Below are 17,695 nucleotides of genomic sequence, written 5' to 3'. Positions count from 1 at the left end.
CCTCACAAAACTGTAGTATTTTGACATGTTAAATCTATTTCAAGTATCCGTTCTCCTCCAAAAGTATATACATTTTGCATTTTTAATGGTTACTTTTCACGTATTCTCAGTGACAGGTGCAAAAAAAGCTTATTTATAAGTAACAGTTTGATTTCCACCTGGGACCGAAATATCAAGGGACATAACTTGTATATCCTTATGGGAAATGAAACTATTTAAATTAATGACTCTAGATCAAATACGATACAAAGCGATGATAAAAAAAATCGATATTTCTATCAAATAACATGTTTTGTTTTTCAGCGACATCTTATAACATAATATATCTATATATATTCATTTATATGTTTTATCAACTTCTCAGCCCAATACTTCATTTCAAGCATATTCCTGCTAAAAAAAAGTTAAAAATCAAATCAGAAACATATATACAGATCTATATCTATATATATGTCTCTGATCAAATGAAGAAATAATAATTCAGACACTTTTATCAGAAAAAAACGTAACAATTCATTAAATGGATACGCATTGAAAAATGTGCTGTTTAATGACAATATGCAATACATTAGTATCAGATTTACTCTAATAGTAATGAATCTATAGGTAGTAGTAGCTATAGGAAGTAATACATGTTCACTGTGGCTTGGTAAATTTGCAGTGTAATAATGATCTCTATAATGCATCTACATTGTACAAGATTACGTACGGGAACATATTCGGTAAAACAAGGAATTCAAAACAAATATACAATTGCAACTGAATCAGTTCCACGCCAAAGACTGCTTTAATTGACTATTAAAAAAAATGTGTATGTAAGCTTTTGTTGTCATTAGCTTTCTAAAGTTATGGACTTACCGTGAGCATTTTCCTTAACGTTAGTCATAAATGTATCTTAACCCATTTTTTTTTGTTTTAGAATAATACAAAGTTCCCCAGAGCCAGCAGGTGCTTTATAAATTGATCAAGTACGTGCGTCTTTTAAAGTTCTATCCACAGAGACGTGATATTATGATATTAAATTATCGAGAAGAATATAGACAATATACTTTTTTTCTGTTTTGAGGTGAGAGAAAAAAGTTATCAAAGGTGTGATAAATAATCTGTGATAGTGTTATATACGTATGTAAGTATATATCCCATACCGATCAATAAACGTAATGTCTGGGCACCTTTCTTATCACTCCTATAGCCTATATCTAATACTTCCACAACGGGAGTAAACAAACAATTGTCCCCGATCGCTTTTTCTGAAAGGGAGAAACCCGCCATGTTGTTTACTGTCACCAAGGCGCCTCATTTGCATATGAATGGTACCCGTGCGGAGTGGAGTTCCTTCTAAAGCAATGTAGTGTGCCATCGTGACGGCGAAAGGAGTGAAAGTTAAGCGACTTGTCAAAATTCTTTATCCAATGTCGGTTTTTAAAATTCATGTGCGGATTTGTAAGATTCAACTAATGGATATATTATAAAGTTGGACAGCGAAAACGCTGAAAATGCCACTGAAACAGGTAAGTTATCGAAACTTGTTGATGTCTTCACTCAGTTCACGCACGAGTGGTTTTGACAGTTCTCTGTGTTGTGTGTCTTATACCTTTGGTGAGATCTATCAAGTTTGATAGACTTCACGACGCTTTTATAGAAACTTTAAATGTCTAGGTTTGTATAACATTATGCCCATGAGTGTACGATCGTGGACGGTTTTATCAGAGTTTGTAAAAATATCCACGTGCTCCCTGCTGAATCATCTAGAGATGCTGGTGGCATGGTAACACTCTATCTTTCCCGCCTCATCATTCATTCAGCTGTCGATGTGTGCTTGTTGTAATAGATTAACAATATTACATAATTTAATTTGTTTTGCATCGGGATGAAGGTAATTTTGAGGATTTTTTTTTGCTGGGTATGAAAATTCAGTGACACTAATTTTGATTTATGAAATGAGTATCTGTCTTTCAACCTTTTTCAACTTTCAGCTGTCAGAATATCAGACGAAAGTCCAATCACAGAAATTTTGATATATTCACAAAGGACCTATAACCAGGAATTGTTAATTTGCAGATAGTGTTTTAGTCTGAACATATAAACCCCCAATTACTATTTTTGACAGAAGAAAATGTCATTAATTACTTACATTCAAATTTAAAGTATGACCAGTGTAGCAAATTTAGATTTAGAACAATATGACCGGAAGAAAAAGATTTCAAATCCATACAGTTTCACTATGATAATTAATATGTATGAAACAAATTCTAAATTCTAACCTTTAATACAGTGAAATGTGTTTTAATAAAACGAAGATATATGTAACATGGTATATGTATTATTAAAGGAAATGTGCATCATTCATCATCATGACTGAACAGTTAGGATTTTGTCCAGATCTGTTAATATTTTTAACAACATTGATAAATACTCAAATACCTGTTTTAAATTGTCAAACAAGATGATCTCCAAGAACATGTAAAGTCTGAATTCCTTAAATTATGTACATATCATAAGAACTTAAAACGTTAAGACATAATCTATTGTAAAAAATCCTGATTTATCTACATGTTCAGGCACCACCTGTATAAAGCAGCCATTACTATTAATTGGTTGATTATTTTTAATACCATTTTTTTTATATAGTTCATTGAATTACTTGAAATCACCCCTCACTCAAGTAAAATGGCGCCAGGTAGCTGGTTGTTTGGTTCAACTGTCAAACAGAGAGTTCTCGGTATACTTCTTGATGACCACGAGCAAAATCTATAGATGTCTCTTTGACATCGGTTCTCATATGACCCCGAGGACACTAAACCCCTAAAACAACAAAACAAACCAAGGGATCTGCCCTTGTACTGTAAATTTGCGTGTATCGTATATGTACCTATTTTCATTTGGAAGATGTGATGACAGAATTCAAGTTGTCTTTAGATTGCAGAATTCTGTATATGGCTTGTGATCTCTTTGATACCAATTATTAAAAATTGTCTGAGTGTAGTAGCAGTAAGCACTTGTTTTGATTTAGACATAATGGTTCTCAGTATTCGTCAATGAACATAATTCTGTTTAGGAATTTACAGTTCAATTTTATGTCTGAAACCAAACAGATATAACTTTTGAGCCTTCAGTCCCAGCATTTGAAGATGTATGATACGGTAACCATGGATTTGTATAAGATACAATTAGAAACCTTAAATTTGAATGTGTATTGTGATATGATAACTCATTCGTAGGGGAAGATTGATCTGAACGTTAACATCATGGCTGCCCCTGGTTTGTGGACCGATATGGGTTGAGCAGGAAGGGAGGAAATTAGCATTGATTTTCTTATTTACTTTTGTATATTTATTGGAGTATTATGGATTAAACTGCAAGTCAACAAATTACAGTGTTCTACACAGCTTTTTAACACACTAACTGCTCGAGTTATATAATTGAAAGACGCTTTTGACATTTTGTACCGGATCAATATGGTAACAGCATTACGCCCTGTTATATTATTGCTTTATTGTCCAGGAACAGGGCATGGCGCTGTATTCAAAAATGGCAAATCATTTCAAAACCAGTGCATTTCATACAAGTTCTCAGGACTGTGTAATATAAGATTGAAAGTTTATTCAATAACCTGTTGAGGAATTTTAAAAAGGTGCTACCTAGCATGCAATACAGAAATGTTAAAGGACGGTTTCTGGTTCACTGAAATATAACACAAGTTCAATAATATCCTGGGGTTGGATTTTAAATGCTTTCTGTTCATGTACACTTACACAATACGCTATTACTAGAGATCAAAACCTTTTAGCATCAAAGTGGCAGGCAGGACATGTCCAATTTGAAGTGTTGTGAATGAAGAATAATTCATTTCTTTAGCTCAAATAAACTGCTAGTATTTAGGGATTAGCTTAGCAATGCTGTATTTACTATAAGTGAGTCACTTAAAAGAGTTTACAACTTTAATTGGAAACAAAATGGCTGAAAGGGTCTAGTGTTTATCAAAATAAAACAAAATGTTTTAATATCTTGCTGTCAAAACTAACACATTGTATGAGCTAACCAATGGAATCTTTGATAATATATGGACATGATTTCAAATCAATGATTTTAAAAATTTAAATATAATGGATAGGTCATTCAATTGAATCCTGATAGTAGACATTACTATGTAATAGTTGCAGAAACATATCTAAGAATTAACTTTTTCCTAACTTCATAGTGATTTAATTGGAGAGATCGACTTTTCCTATACATATCATTTGACAGGTTGATGGTGTTTACTATATAAGACAATATATTAAAGTAATGTAGCTATTGTACTGATATGTAATGGCAATTATTATAACTATAAATGCCATATCAATTGAAAACTGTTCATTGCTTAATTCAACCAGTATCAGATATGTTTAACAATTTCACTTGTTTTCCCAAGGTCAGAATAACAATTTCACTTTCTTTTTTCAAGGTCAGAATAACAATTTCACATTGTTTTCCCAAGGTCAGAATTACGCTTTGAAATAAGATCAAGGTAACATTGTAAAATTCAAAATTATGCTTGAATGAGACATGCAAAGTTTTTAATGTTAATGTAATTTGTGTCTTTTTTTTCACAGATGCATCAGAATGGGATAACGATTGCGAAGCAGAATGATTTTGAAAATCAATTTCGGCCTTCAATCATATCCCATCTCCCCCCTCTCAGCGCAAGGGAGGTAAGTACATTGGCATGGTTACCAAAAGACAATCACTACATTTTTAGTTCTCAATAGTCCAATTTGTTTTCTGTTTTTATTATAGATAGTCACAATCTAAAAATTGGATATGTATTTGAATGTTTTTCTGTAAAAATGGGTAGGTTTCATTTTGGTTCCTGCAAACTCATTTTCATAAGAATAGTGTTAAACTTGATCTAACCCTGTCAGTTGGTTTTCAATTGAGTAATTTGTACATTAATCAAAAACCCACCCATTCTGAAGTTTCTATATAATGAATAAGCATTATGCGCGTAAGGCCTTAATAGAGATTTGAAATAAGATGCAGATTTGATGTACTGAAACGCCTTCCCGTATCTTGTGTCCATACATTGTGTATACAAATTAAACAAGTAATTAGTCAGTACATATATGTTTTTATTGATAAGTTTACACAAGCTGACTACCTGAAATTACATTTACCCGGTGCCAGCAATAAACATTAACCTTTTAACATAAGATATCAAGCCATGTTTCATATTTGTTGTCTTTAATTGAAACCACACGTGATAAAAGTCGGAACAATATTTCCACATGGACAGAATTCAGAAGTTGTTTTACCTTTGAAACCAACAATACATGACTACTGTTCTTAAATAGATTTTATTGCTATTGTTGTGAGACAGGTGACATTTCGAATACCGGTAATAAAAATGGGGAAAATACGTAAATGAAGGATAATTACGCTATCCAGGACTTTAATAAGCATGTAGTTCCTTCTGTACTTCTGTTAGGACCACAACAACAGGAAACTCTGTCAAGATCGATTGTAAAGATTTGGGCCACAATGAGACGGTTCCGTGACAAAATGTAAATGAATATCAAGGGTGCAAGGTTTCGATTTTTGCAATCGTAATGACAGGAGAGTAATAAATTCTTTTGATATAATGTAGAATTTAGGTTTCTCAAACAGCTTTTAACAACTTCTATCATGGGATGTTTGGTTGTGTTTCTATGTGATAAAATAATTATTTTCTTTCGTTCTTTTTATTGATAGCAACAGGACAATTGTTACGAGTATTATTTGTATTTATGAAGTGTTTCATGTGGTCGTTTGTGGGGATTTACCAGAACTTTATGTCATGAAAGAAAGACGGATGCTTTGAAATGATATGATCCGGAGACTGAGCCATTGATTTCCTCCTGACAATAGTTTGTGTCTGATGGGGCTGGAAAAACCTTGATTGAAGGATTGATTTTAGAACAATAGATTCAATTACCTTTGTTCATTACCATGATATTGTACTGTACTACAAAGTGCTGAGGCTGACAGTTTATATGCAGCCCCCCTGGATAATTGAGATTAACAGGGAGATAGGTTAAGTTGATGGTGAGTTTGATCATTATGAATCCCAGGACATTATATACAGTCAAACCTCGATTATTCGAACTTCGTTGATTCGAATTTCTCGCTGTATCGAACTTTTTGCTTGGTCCCGAATTTTCTCACTATATAACACTACTCACGAAACTATGTATGATTCGAATTTTTATAAATCGAAGTTTTCGATGTATCAAACTTTTTTCATGACCCGTTAGCTATGATATTATAGGTAATTGACATCTCATGATTCGAACAAAAAATTTACCTGTACTGACCACTGGACAGGTGTTTGTCGTGACCCCTGCGGCAAGATTTCACACCTCTCCCCCAAATGCCCTGACTGACAATAAGGATAACGATAGCGTGTGTTGTCACTCCCGATCATGGGGTTAATTAATAATCAGACCAAATTGATAGATAAAAGGTGTATTTAGAAGCCATGACATTTAATCACTCCGGTAAAACATTTCGGTAGTTGTCTCTGATAATCTCGCCGCCATTGAAATCAGCGGTCGGTGAGTAAATTTTACGGAACTGTAAAAAAACCGGACCAATTTTAAATACAAACAATTAGCGATGGCTTCACTCATATTCAAAGTGTCACGTTTCAAACTTATACATAAATATCCAAGTAAATCGATTATTTGTCATTCAATCATGCATTCTCTAACCGACGGCATTCCGTATTTTATATGCACATAACGTAAACGCACGTGTCTTTAGCAGAAAAGCCTAACGACTTACGCAAGTGTGCATTGTACTTCTTTTGCTTTATCTGTTAAACGCGATATAAGTGTTTTGTAACCGATACATATTTTGTTTAATTAATAAAATGCTTAGGTATAATTAATGAAAAGAATTTTTATTTTGTTGTGTTTGAGGTATAAATTAACTAAACTTTTCGATGTGAGCCTGACAGGCGACGATCAACACGAAGACACTGAGGACATGTAACGTTAACAGATATAGTCATTATCAAGAAAACATCGATCTATTGTCAACCATGAATAATTCGAAGTCCCGCTGTTTCGAAGTTTTTCTGTTAGTCCCTTGAACTTCGAAACATCGAAGTTTGACTGTATTTACTGTAAGGTCAAGGTCATTAAAACTGTTAGACTTGAGGAAAGTTCAAGTTTGGTCTTTTTTTTTCAAAAAAGGTTTAAAAAAATAAGAAAGTAGGGAGAAATTGAGTTTAACAGGGAGATAAATTAAGTTGATGGTTAGTTTGATCATTATGAATCCCAGGACATTACTGTAAGGTCAAGGTCATTAAAAACTGTTAGACTTGAGGAAAGTTCAAGTTTGGTCTTTTTTTTTTCAAAAAAAGGTTTACAAAATAAGAAAGTAGGGAGGGTTTTTTAATAAAAAGGTATAGTATGTCAAGACTAGAGACAGGTTTTAATACTTCAACATCTTGCTTGTTCAAGAAAGGTAGTATATAAGATTCATAGGTACAGTCGAATCTGTCCAAACGACCATCTCTATTTAGCGACCCTCTGTTCTAAGCGACCATTTCAATTCCTCCCGAGCGTTTTCGCTATATATTTTAACTCAATTAAGCGACCCTCTCTTTACGCGACCAGCGACCACAATTTTTCGTTCCCGTGATGAAAATAACTCTCAAATAAGCGACCAGAAGTCTCCAAAATGCCTTACATAACCATTTTCGCCTTAATAACACCGAAGTATTTTTACTTTTCGTGCAAAAGGACGGTAGATGAGGCGAAGTGACCGTCTGGAATTCTGACGATTTTCAGACGTTTTATATACGATATATCAATTTGCATGCGAAATAAATAAAAAGAAGAGAGCCAACTCCTGAATCCAGGTATCTAAACGTTGTATTGAAAAGGAATGCTGGTTGCCGACATGTTGGCTCTCTTCTTTTTATTTTATTATTTACCTGGATTGTTTAAGAGGCCTCTGTACCTACTATGGATCCTCCTGGAACCCAGCGATGAAACAAAGCATATTTTTGAACTCAGCAGGACGTTGGTTCTTGGAGAATTTCTCCTTAGGGAGAATTTTCTCTTCTGATTTTATTTTCCTGAAAAGGGTCGGGGATGCTTATAGGTGCAGGTGCTTTAAAATTGAAATACTGTGAGTATTATACAGTGTAACATTGTCCCATAAACATTTGATATTTAACATGATTGACATCAATCTTGACATCATTTCCAGGTAAGGGACATGATGTCACACATTTACAACTATGATATAAATAGAATCCCAAATTAATTCCCATCTGAATTTTATGAAACTATCTTGAGCTTGTTTTATAAAGTTAGATATAATTGAAAATTGAGATTCTGTATTTATTTGGTGTGCAGTTAATTTGGCAGTAATGATATTAAAACAGCAATTTCATCCTTCATGTCAAACCTCTGAACATGAATTTCATTTTATCTATTTTTCCAAACCAAAATTACATTATTGAAAAATTAATGCAAGACAACAACAATGAAAAATAATGTCTTCCTGTTGACAAACACAGATCATTGATTGTATAGAAGTAGCATATTAATATTAAATATTCCATGTCTATCTTCTCCGTTCCACCCTAGTCAGAGATGGTCGAGCTTCATGCTAGCATGCAACTGTTTCTTTGATGTCCCAGTAATTTACATAGCAGCCCTGTTTGATTCTGATATCTCAGAAATATAATTGTTATGTGTTTCAGATTTAATATTTTTGCATTTCTATATTTGATTGTTTTGGCTATTGATGTTGAAACTCTGGCTTGTTATAATATAGAATTGGTTATCATAAAAGAGAAATGTGGAAGTTCTATTTTTATTACGATGTACAATATGAAGTAAAAATTTGGATAAATCTGTCTGTGTATAATATAGATCCATTATTTACTTCTTGAATTTGCGAAACATTTATCAGTCAAAATTTTCCAACAATCTTTTTCAAATTTGAAAAAAACAACAACATGTAGAAAGGGAGATGATTAGCTAGGTCAAGGGGAGTAAAGATAAGGGAAAGGTCAAGGACAGTGGCATACAAAGGTCAAAGGGAATTAGGAGAAGAGGACAGATCAAGGACAGCAGATACATAAATACAGGTCCAGGGATACTGATGTTAGGCAAAGGGAGAGGTCAAGGACAGGGGATATACAGGTCCAGGGATACTGATGTTAGGCAAAGGGAGAGGTCAAGGACAGGGTATATACAGGTCAAGGTGAGTTAGGAGAAGGGAGAGGTCAAGGGCAGGGAATATACAAGTCAAGGTGAGTTAGGAGGAGAGAGAGGTCAAGGGCAGGGAATTTACAAGTCATGGTGAGTTAGGAGGAGAGAGAGGTCAAGGACGGAATATACAGGTCAAGGTGATTTAGGAGAAGGGAGAGGTCAAGGGCAGGGAATATACAGGTCAAGGTGAGTTAGGAGAAGGGAGAGGTCAAGGGCAGGGAATATACAGGTCAAGGTGAGTTAGGAGGAGAGAGAGGTCAAGGGCAGGGAATATACAAGTCAATGTGAGTTAGGAGGAGGGAGAGGTCAAGGATGGAATATACAGGTCAAGGTGATTAAGGAGAAGGGAGGGGTCAAGGGCAGGGAATATACAGGTCAAGGTGAGCTAGGAGAAGGGAGAGGTCAAGGGCAGGAAGATAATGAAGTCAAGGTGAGTTAGGAGGAGGGAGAGGTCAAGGACAGGGAATATACAGGTCAAGGTGAGTTATGAGAAGGGAGTTGTCAAGGGAAGGGGGATATAAAGTCAGAGTTGTTAGCAGAAGGGGGGAGGGGGTAGGTCAAGGGCAGAGAAGGAGAGGTCAATGAAAATTAGGTAAGAGTAGATTTAAAGTTTAGAGGGAGTAAGGAAAAAGGAGCCAGACCACCCTAGGAAAATGAAGGATTTACTGGTATAAATACTCAAGTATTGGAACAGGAAGCATGCTATTGTGGAACAATTTGGCTTATACTAGATTATTTAACAAAGCTTCTTAACAACACTTTCTTAAAGCATAATACATGGATGAAATTGTTGGACTGTTGAAGTTTTCTTTGCTTTAAGACAAATACATATTGAGCTGCCTACAGTGGTGTTCAGTAGTGGTTATTGCGATCTCTTACTCAATATTGACAAAACTTACTGCGACTTTTCAAAGAAAGTCTCAGGTGTGTGGATACCTATATATATATATATATATATGATAATCCCTTAATCCCTATAGATTGGTTCTATAATCGTTGATATTCTCACATTGTATATAGGTTAAGTCCAATACATTATGATCCTATAAGAAGGTTAATAAGTTTATATATATCTTTTGGTCGGTGACTTAAAGTTTGTATATATTAGTAATGACAAATGTATATTTCATGGTCAGTTCATGTTAAATCATTGTGACAGACTTGACCAACTTTTCACCAGTTTGTATAATCTAATCTATGTATGTTATGTGTTAATGGAGTTTTAAAAGGCAATAACTACACCCGTGCCCGATAGATATACATACTTTTGTGGTATTTATTTTACCATGTTTAACTGGCTATGATCCCATGCCTAGTAATAATTAAGCCCACCCATACTATTGCTATTCGATTGAAAAGACTATTTGATCATATGTCCAGCAATAACCCTGTCCCCTACTTTCAAAGTTATGTGTTTGTACCCTGTCCTTATTACTGAATAATACTATAATAAGAACACAGTTTCTTCTGATGATTTTAAAACCCAGTATACATATTTTAAAAGGTTAATGTATTAAACTAAACACTGCTACTCTTGAAGTACAAGATGTGTAATAATTGAAATTCAATCCAGCTGAATTTTATTATATAGAGGTTCCCCAACGAGTGGAGATTGTTTATCATTTTTATACAACTCGAGTTAGTTAATTTTCTAATTTTGAAAAGACACGAGCTTTAGCGAGTGTCTTTTCAAAATTAGAAAATTAACTAACGAGAGTTGGATAAAAATGATAAACAATCGTCACGAGTAGGGGAACTTGTTTATCATATAACTTCTTTACTTACAAATGTACGCATGTCAAGTTCAAATTCTCCCAACGTAGCAACTAAATTCCGTGAACCAAATCACTACGGGACAAAATATAGTTCATTATGAACGAAAGCTTATCATCTATTTTAGATGCACGACTCATATCTTCTGTACTATATTTGTAAATGATATTATTTTACAAAACGAAATATAAGTTTGAAAGTCCTTGTATCTGTGTAATTTATTAATAGGTAACTTGTTTAAATAACTCCGCTCGAAATATTCGAAGACGACACCGTCATCGATATCGCGAAGTCGAACGTCACCGCTGAATATTAGACTAATCATGTCAGATTCAATTATCGGTCCTTTCCTGAATTTCGTAGGTATGCTATTACTGGTTATTGTGATGTTAAATGCTCATTCTGAGATTTATTCATTCAAGACATCGTGCATTTCAACAAATATTTCGGAAACCGAGCTTGAGTGTTGAGCAAGCCTAACAGTTATGTAGTTTACGTTTGTCAGTGTGTTTACACGAAATCTCGTCAGTTTACTGACATGAGACAAATGTTTGAAGATGATTTTTAAATTTTTGTGTTTGGGATAAATATATTCGTAATAAAGGTAAGTGGAATGATAAAAAAACTTGTGTTTTTTCGTTGATTTTTTTTCTGTTCCGTACCGAATGACACCCAACTAAAAGGGAAGCTGCCAAACAGTTACGTTAGATGGTGCGACCATTTCATTCAAATGACTACGATTTAGAGACAGCGATATAACCATTTTGTATTACATTTGTTCATTGTTTTGATAATTGCATTCATTGCTATCAGGATCCGCTGCATATCTAGAATCAAGGGGGGGGGGGGGGGGGTCAGTTTTAATTCGCTACTTGTAGGCCTATAACCGATGCAATATCTCGCCTCCGTCGTCTATTTTACCATCATCAAATTATATTTCGTACGACTCAAACCCCAGATTAATCGACATTTCCATGAGGACACCCGGGGACCCCTCTCATCTAGTTTAATATGCTAATGTTGAGCACCAAAAAATCCACAAAACGTGTCCTAGTCCGAATTTTCTGACGATCTTACTATGTAGACAAGGCAGCTTTAACATCAGAACCCTTCGGATTAAACGTGTCCATGCTGATCTTTTGAAGACAGACGGCAAAAAAAAGAGAAGATAAGTGAGAGTAGTAAAAATAGTCCGTGATCAAAGGCCAGAGGTTAGCCAATCAGATTCGTTGGAGGTCACAAATGACCAATCGGATGCTTAGAAAGTGGTTACACACTGCGGTGTGTAAACAAAAACAATAACACACTGCTACGAATTTTATCACGTGCCATGCATATCAGTTGTGAAACAAGCGTGGTTATGGGATAATAGTTTTTATCAATATTAAGATAGATTTGTTTCAGGACTGCATGTATAGAATAAAGAAGAAATTGTTTTGCATTTTTATGCCTTAGAATTTCCTACAAATATATTATATAGCAAAAATGAAAGAAATTAACTTTTCTTTACAACAACCTGTGGTAATCAAATTTCAAGTAATGAAATTTTAAAATACTCTTATTCTTTATGATGCAGTTTTATATTCATTATTTGGCTTACACTGTATATTTATAACAAAAATTGTATTTAAAATACAGCTTGTAGTTGGTAAATAACTACGTATACACAGTATGTGTTTCTAGTCTATAGCTATATGACTACATTTATTGCTACATATGGGGTATGTTTGATCTCATTGACAATTGTCATTGTTCTGTTCTAAAGGTGATATTCACCTGTGTAAATCAAAAAAATAAAAATTTGGGGGCAAAAAAACAAAAACTCATAAAATCCCGGAAAAAAAATCCCCCTTTTTAAAAACCCAAAAAAAATCTATTTTTTTTTATTATTAAAAAAATTTAAATAAAAAGGTTATTGGGCTGTACAAATGAAGGATTTGTTGATGATAGTTACATAGGCAGTTGTAACCTGGTGGTATAGAATAAACACAAGGTGATGCGGTTTGATTTGATTTCATGTTTACGATAATCTCTAGTGAACATCTTTATTGTACGTATACATCCTCAGAAGATTGTAGTACCAGAATTCAATACTTTAGGAGCATTGGTTTGTTTTTGCATACTCAATACTCAATAATCAGTGCACATCATTCCATTAATATTTTTTGTGGAAGTCTGCTTTATTGTACCTGTATTTAAATGATCAAAATTAAAGGTTTAAGGCATTTGCTGAATCTTAATGCATGTTAGAAGTTTTGGTAAATACAAAAGATAATATTGCTACATATATTTGGTACCAGTATCAGGTAATTGACGGAAAAAAAACCATGATATTCCTTGTTTTCAATTCTGTTTCTCTGTAATGTCATTGATGATTTCCCTAGATGATTTTCTTGAAGGCTTAAGATGTAGACAACAATAACACCATATAGGACCTCCTACACACAAGCTTTTATGTGTCTTGTGCTATAGATTGTGTCTTGAAAATAACTCAAAAATAAGAAATGACTAACATACCATATTTGACCTGATAAATGCACTGTTCTCTTTCAAAAACACAAAAGGTTTGTGCTTAATGAAACCATGTATGGAGAAACATTTCTTTGAAAAATCTGTTGAAAAAATATATAGCAACTTTCCTTTTTCATTTACATACATTATGTAGGGAAAACAATGTAAAGTCTTTGATAAAGACAGAATATTATATTGGAAGATCTGTGAGGTAAGGAACTTCAGATATTGTAATAAGCACACCCATCCCCTTTTCCTGAAAAAGGTGGGGGATGCTTATAGGGGCAGGTGCTTTAAGGTGAAATACTTAGTGAGTATTATACATTATCCCATAAACATTTGATATTTAACATGATTGACATCAATCTTGACATCTTTTCCAGGTAAGGGACATGATGTCACACATTTACAACTATGATATAAAAAGAATCCCAAATTAATTCCCATCTGAATTTTATGAAACTATCTTGAGCTTGTTTTATAAAGTTAGATATAATTGAAAATTGAGATTCTGTATTTATTTGGTGCACAGTTAATTTGGCAGTAATGATATTAAAACAGTAGTTTCATCCTTCATGTCAAACCTCTGAACATGAATTTCATTTTATCTATTTTTCCAAACCAAAATTACATTATTGAAAAATTAATGCAAGACAACAACACTGAAAAATTATGTCTTCCTGTTGACAAACACAGATCATTGATTGTATAGAAGTAGCATATTAATATTAAATATTCCATGTCTATCTTCTCCGTTCCACCCTAGTCAGAGATGGCCGAGCTTCATGCTAGCATGCAACTGTGTCTTTGATGTCCCAGTAATTTACATAGCAGCCCTGTTTGATTCTGATATCTCAGAAATATAATTGTTATGTGTTTCAGATTTAATATTTTTGCATTTCTATATTTGATTGTTTTGGCTATTGATGTTGAAACTCTGGCTTGTTATAATATAGAATTGGTTATCATAAAAGAGAAATGTGGAAGTTCTATTTTTATTATGATGTACAATATGAAGTAAAAATTTGGATAAATCTGTCTGTGTATAATATAGATCCATTATTAACTTCTTGAATTTGCGAAACATTTATCAGTCAAAATTTTACAGCAATCTTTTTCAAATTTGAAAAAAACAACAACATGTAGAAAGGGAGATGATTAGCTAGGTCAAGGGGAGTAAAGATAAGGGAAAGGTCAAGGACAGTGGCATACAAAGGTCAAAGGGAATTAGGAGAAGAGGACAGATCAAGGACAGCAGATACATAAATACAGGTCCAGGGATACTGATGTTAGGCAAAGGGAGAGGTCAAGGACAGGGGATATACAGGTCAAGGTGAGTTAGGAGGAGAGAGAGGTCAAGGGCAGGGAATATACAAGTCAAGGTGAGTTAGGAGGAGAGAGAGGTCAAGGGCAGGGAATATACAAGTCGAGGAGAGAGAGGTCAAGGGCAGGGAATATACAAGTCAAGGTGAGTTATGAGGAGAGAGAGGTCAAGGGCAGGGAATATAGAAGTCAAGGTGAGTTATGAGGAGAGAGAGGTCAAGGACGGAATATACAGGTCAAGGTGATTTAGGAGAAGGGAGAGGTCAAGGGCAGGGAATATACAGGTCAAGGTGAGTTAGGAGAAGGGAGAGGTCAAGGGCAGGGAATATACAAGTCAAGGTGAGTTAGGAGGAGAGAGAGGTCAAGGACGGAATATACAGGTCAAGGTGATTTAGGAGAAGGGAGAGGTCAAGGGCAGGGAATATACAGGTCAAGGTGAGTTATGAGAAGGGAGTTGTCAAGGGAAGGGGGGATATAAAAGTCAGAGTTGTTAGCAGAAGGGGGGGGGGGGGGGGGGGGTAGGTCAAGGGCAGAGAAGGAGAGGTCAATGAAAATTAGGTAAGTAGATTTAAAGTTTAGAGGGAATAAGGAAAAAGGAGCCAAACCACCCTAGGAAAATGAAGGATTTACTGGTATAAATACTCAAGTATTGGAACAGGAAGCATGCTATTGTGGAACAATTTGGCTTATGCTAGATTATTTAACAAAGCTTCTTAACAACACTTTCTTAAAGCATAATACATGGATGAAATTGTTGGTCTGTTGAAGTTTTCTTTGCTTTAAGACAAATACATATTGAGCTGCCTACAGTGGTGTTCAGTAGTGGTTATTGCGATCTCTTACTCAATATTGACAAAACTTACTGCGACTTTTCAAAGAAAGTCTCAGGTGTGTGGATACCTATATATATATATATATGATAATCCCTTAATCCCTATATATTGGTTCTATAATCGTTGATATTCTCACATTGTATATAGGTTAAGTCCAATACATTATGATCCTGTAAGAAGGTTAATAAGTTTATATATATCTTTTGGTCGGTGACTTAAAGTTTGTATATATTAGTAATGACAAATGTATATTTCATGGTCAGTTCATGTTAAATCATTGTGACAGACTTGACCAACTTTTCACCAGTTTGTATAATCTAATCTATGTATGTTATGTGTTAATGGAGTTTTAAAAGGCAATAACTACACCCGTGCCCGATAGATATACATACTCTTGTGGTATTTATTTTACCATGTTTAACTGGCTATGATCCCATGCCTAGTAATAATTAAGCCCACCCATACTATTGCTATTGGATTGAAAAGACTATTTGATCATATGTCCAGCAATAACCCTGTCCTCTACTTTCAAAGTTATGTGTTTGTACCCTGTGCTTATTACTGAATAATACTATAATAAGAACACAGTTTCTTCTGATAAAAACCGAGTATTGTATTAAACTAAACACTGCTACTCTTGAAGTACAAGATATGTAATAATTGAAATTCAATCCAGCTGAATTTTATTATTAGTTTTTATCAATATTAAGATAGATTTGTTTCAGGACTGCATGTATAGAATAAAGAAGAAATTGTTTTGCATTTTTATGCCTTAGAATTTCCTACAAATATATTATATAGCAAAAATGAAAGAAATTAACTTTTTTTACAACAACCTGTGGTAATCAAATTTCAGATAATGAAATTTTAAAATACTCTTATTCTTTATGATGCAGTTTTATATTCATTATTTGGCTTACACTTTATATTTATAATTATAACTAATTGTATTTAAAATACAGTTTGTAGATGGTAAATAACTACGTATACACAGTATGTGTTTCTAGTCTATATGACTACATGTATTGCTACATATGGGGTAGGTTTGATCTCATTGACATTTGTCATTGTTCTGTTCTAAAGGTGATATTCACCTGTGTGTTTATAACTATCCCTGAACTCGTCTTATTGTTTCTTGTTTCTCTATTATCTACCTTCATTAGTATCTGGTTATTGTTTCTTGTTTCTCTATTATCTACCTTCATTAGTATCTGGTTATTGTTTCTTGTTTCTCTATTATCTACCTTCATTAGTATCCGGTTATTGTTTCTTGTTTCTCTATTATCAACCTTCATTAGTATCCGGTTATTGTTTCTTGTTTCTCTATTATCTACCTTCATTAGTATCCAGTTATTGTTTCTTGTTTCTCTATTATCTACCTTCATTAGTATCCGGTTATTGTTTCTTGTTTCTCTATTATCTACCTTCATTAGTATCCGGTTATTGTTTCTTGTTTCTCTATTATCTACCTTCAATAGTATCTGGTTATTGTTTCTTGTTTCTCTATTATCTACCTTCATTAGTATCCGGTTATTGTTTCTTGTTTCTCTATTATCTACCTTCATTAGTATCCGGTTATTGTTTCTTGTTTCTCTATTATCTACCTTCATTAGTATCCGGTTATTGTTTCTTGTTTCTCTATTATCTACCTTCATTAGTATCCGGTTATTGTTTCTTGTTTCTCTATTATCTACCTTCATTAGTATCCGGTTATTGTTTCTTGTTTCTCTATTATCTACCGTCATTAGTATCCAGTTATTGTTTCTTGTTTCTCTATTATCTACCTTCATTAGTATCCGGTTATTGTTTCTTGTTTCTCTATTATCTACCTTCATTAGTATCCGGTTATTGTTTCTTGTTTCTCTATTATCTACCTTCATTAGTATCCGGTTATTGTTTCTTGTTTCTCTATTATCTACCTTCATTAGTATCCGGTTATTGTTTCTTGTTTCTCTATTATCTACCGTCATTAGTCCGGATTCTTTGTTAAAACAAAAAGTTTCG

The 17,695-nt window shown here is 33.9% G+C and overlaps 1 protein-coding gene across 6 annotated transcripts in view; it reads left to right on the top strand.

Annotated features, from left to right (window-relative positions):
• Positions 1 to 1,336: 1,336 nt before the first annotated feature.
• The window catches only part of LOC117330532 (dynein heavy chain 3, axonemal-like), a 141,117-nt gene continuing 124,758 nt past the window's right edge, over positions 1,337 to 17,695 (top strand). For all 6 annotated transcript variants that reach the window (XM_033888915.1, XM_033888911.1, XM_033888913.1 and 3 more), the window contains exons 1-2: positions 1,337 to 1,511; positions 4,596 to 4,694. In XM_033888915.1, coding sequence (XP_033744806.1) covers positions 1,497 to 1,511; positions 4,596 to 4,694 — 114 coding nt within the window. In that variant the 5' untranslated portion in view covers positions 1,337 to 1,496. The remainder of the gene's footprint in view (positions 1,512 to 4,595; positions 4,695 to 17,695) is intronic.

This window comes from Pecten maximus, chromosome 7 (assembly GCF_902652985.1).
Source record: "Pecten maximus chromosome 7, xPecMax1.1, whole genome shotgun sequence".
NCBI lineage: Eukaryota > Metazoa > Mollusca > Bivalvia > Pectinida > Pectinidae > Pecten > Pecten maximus.
This window is presented reverse-complemented; position numbering and strand designations above follow the sequence as displayed.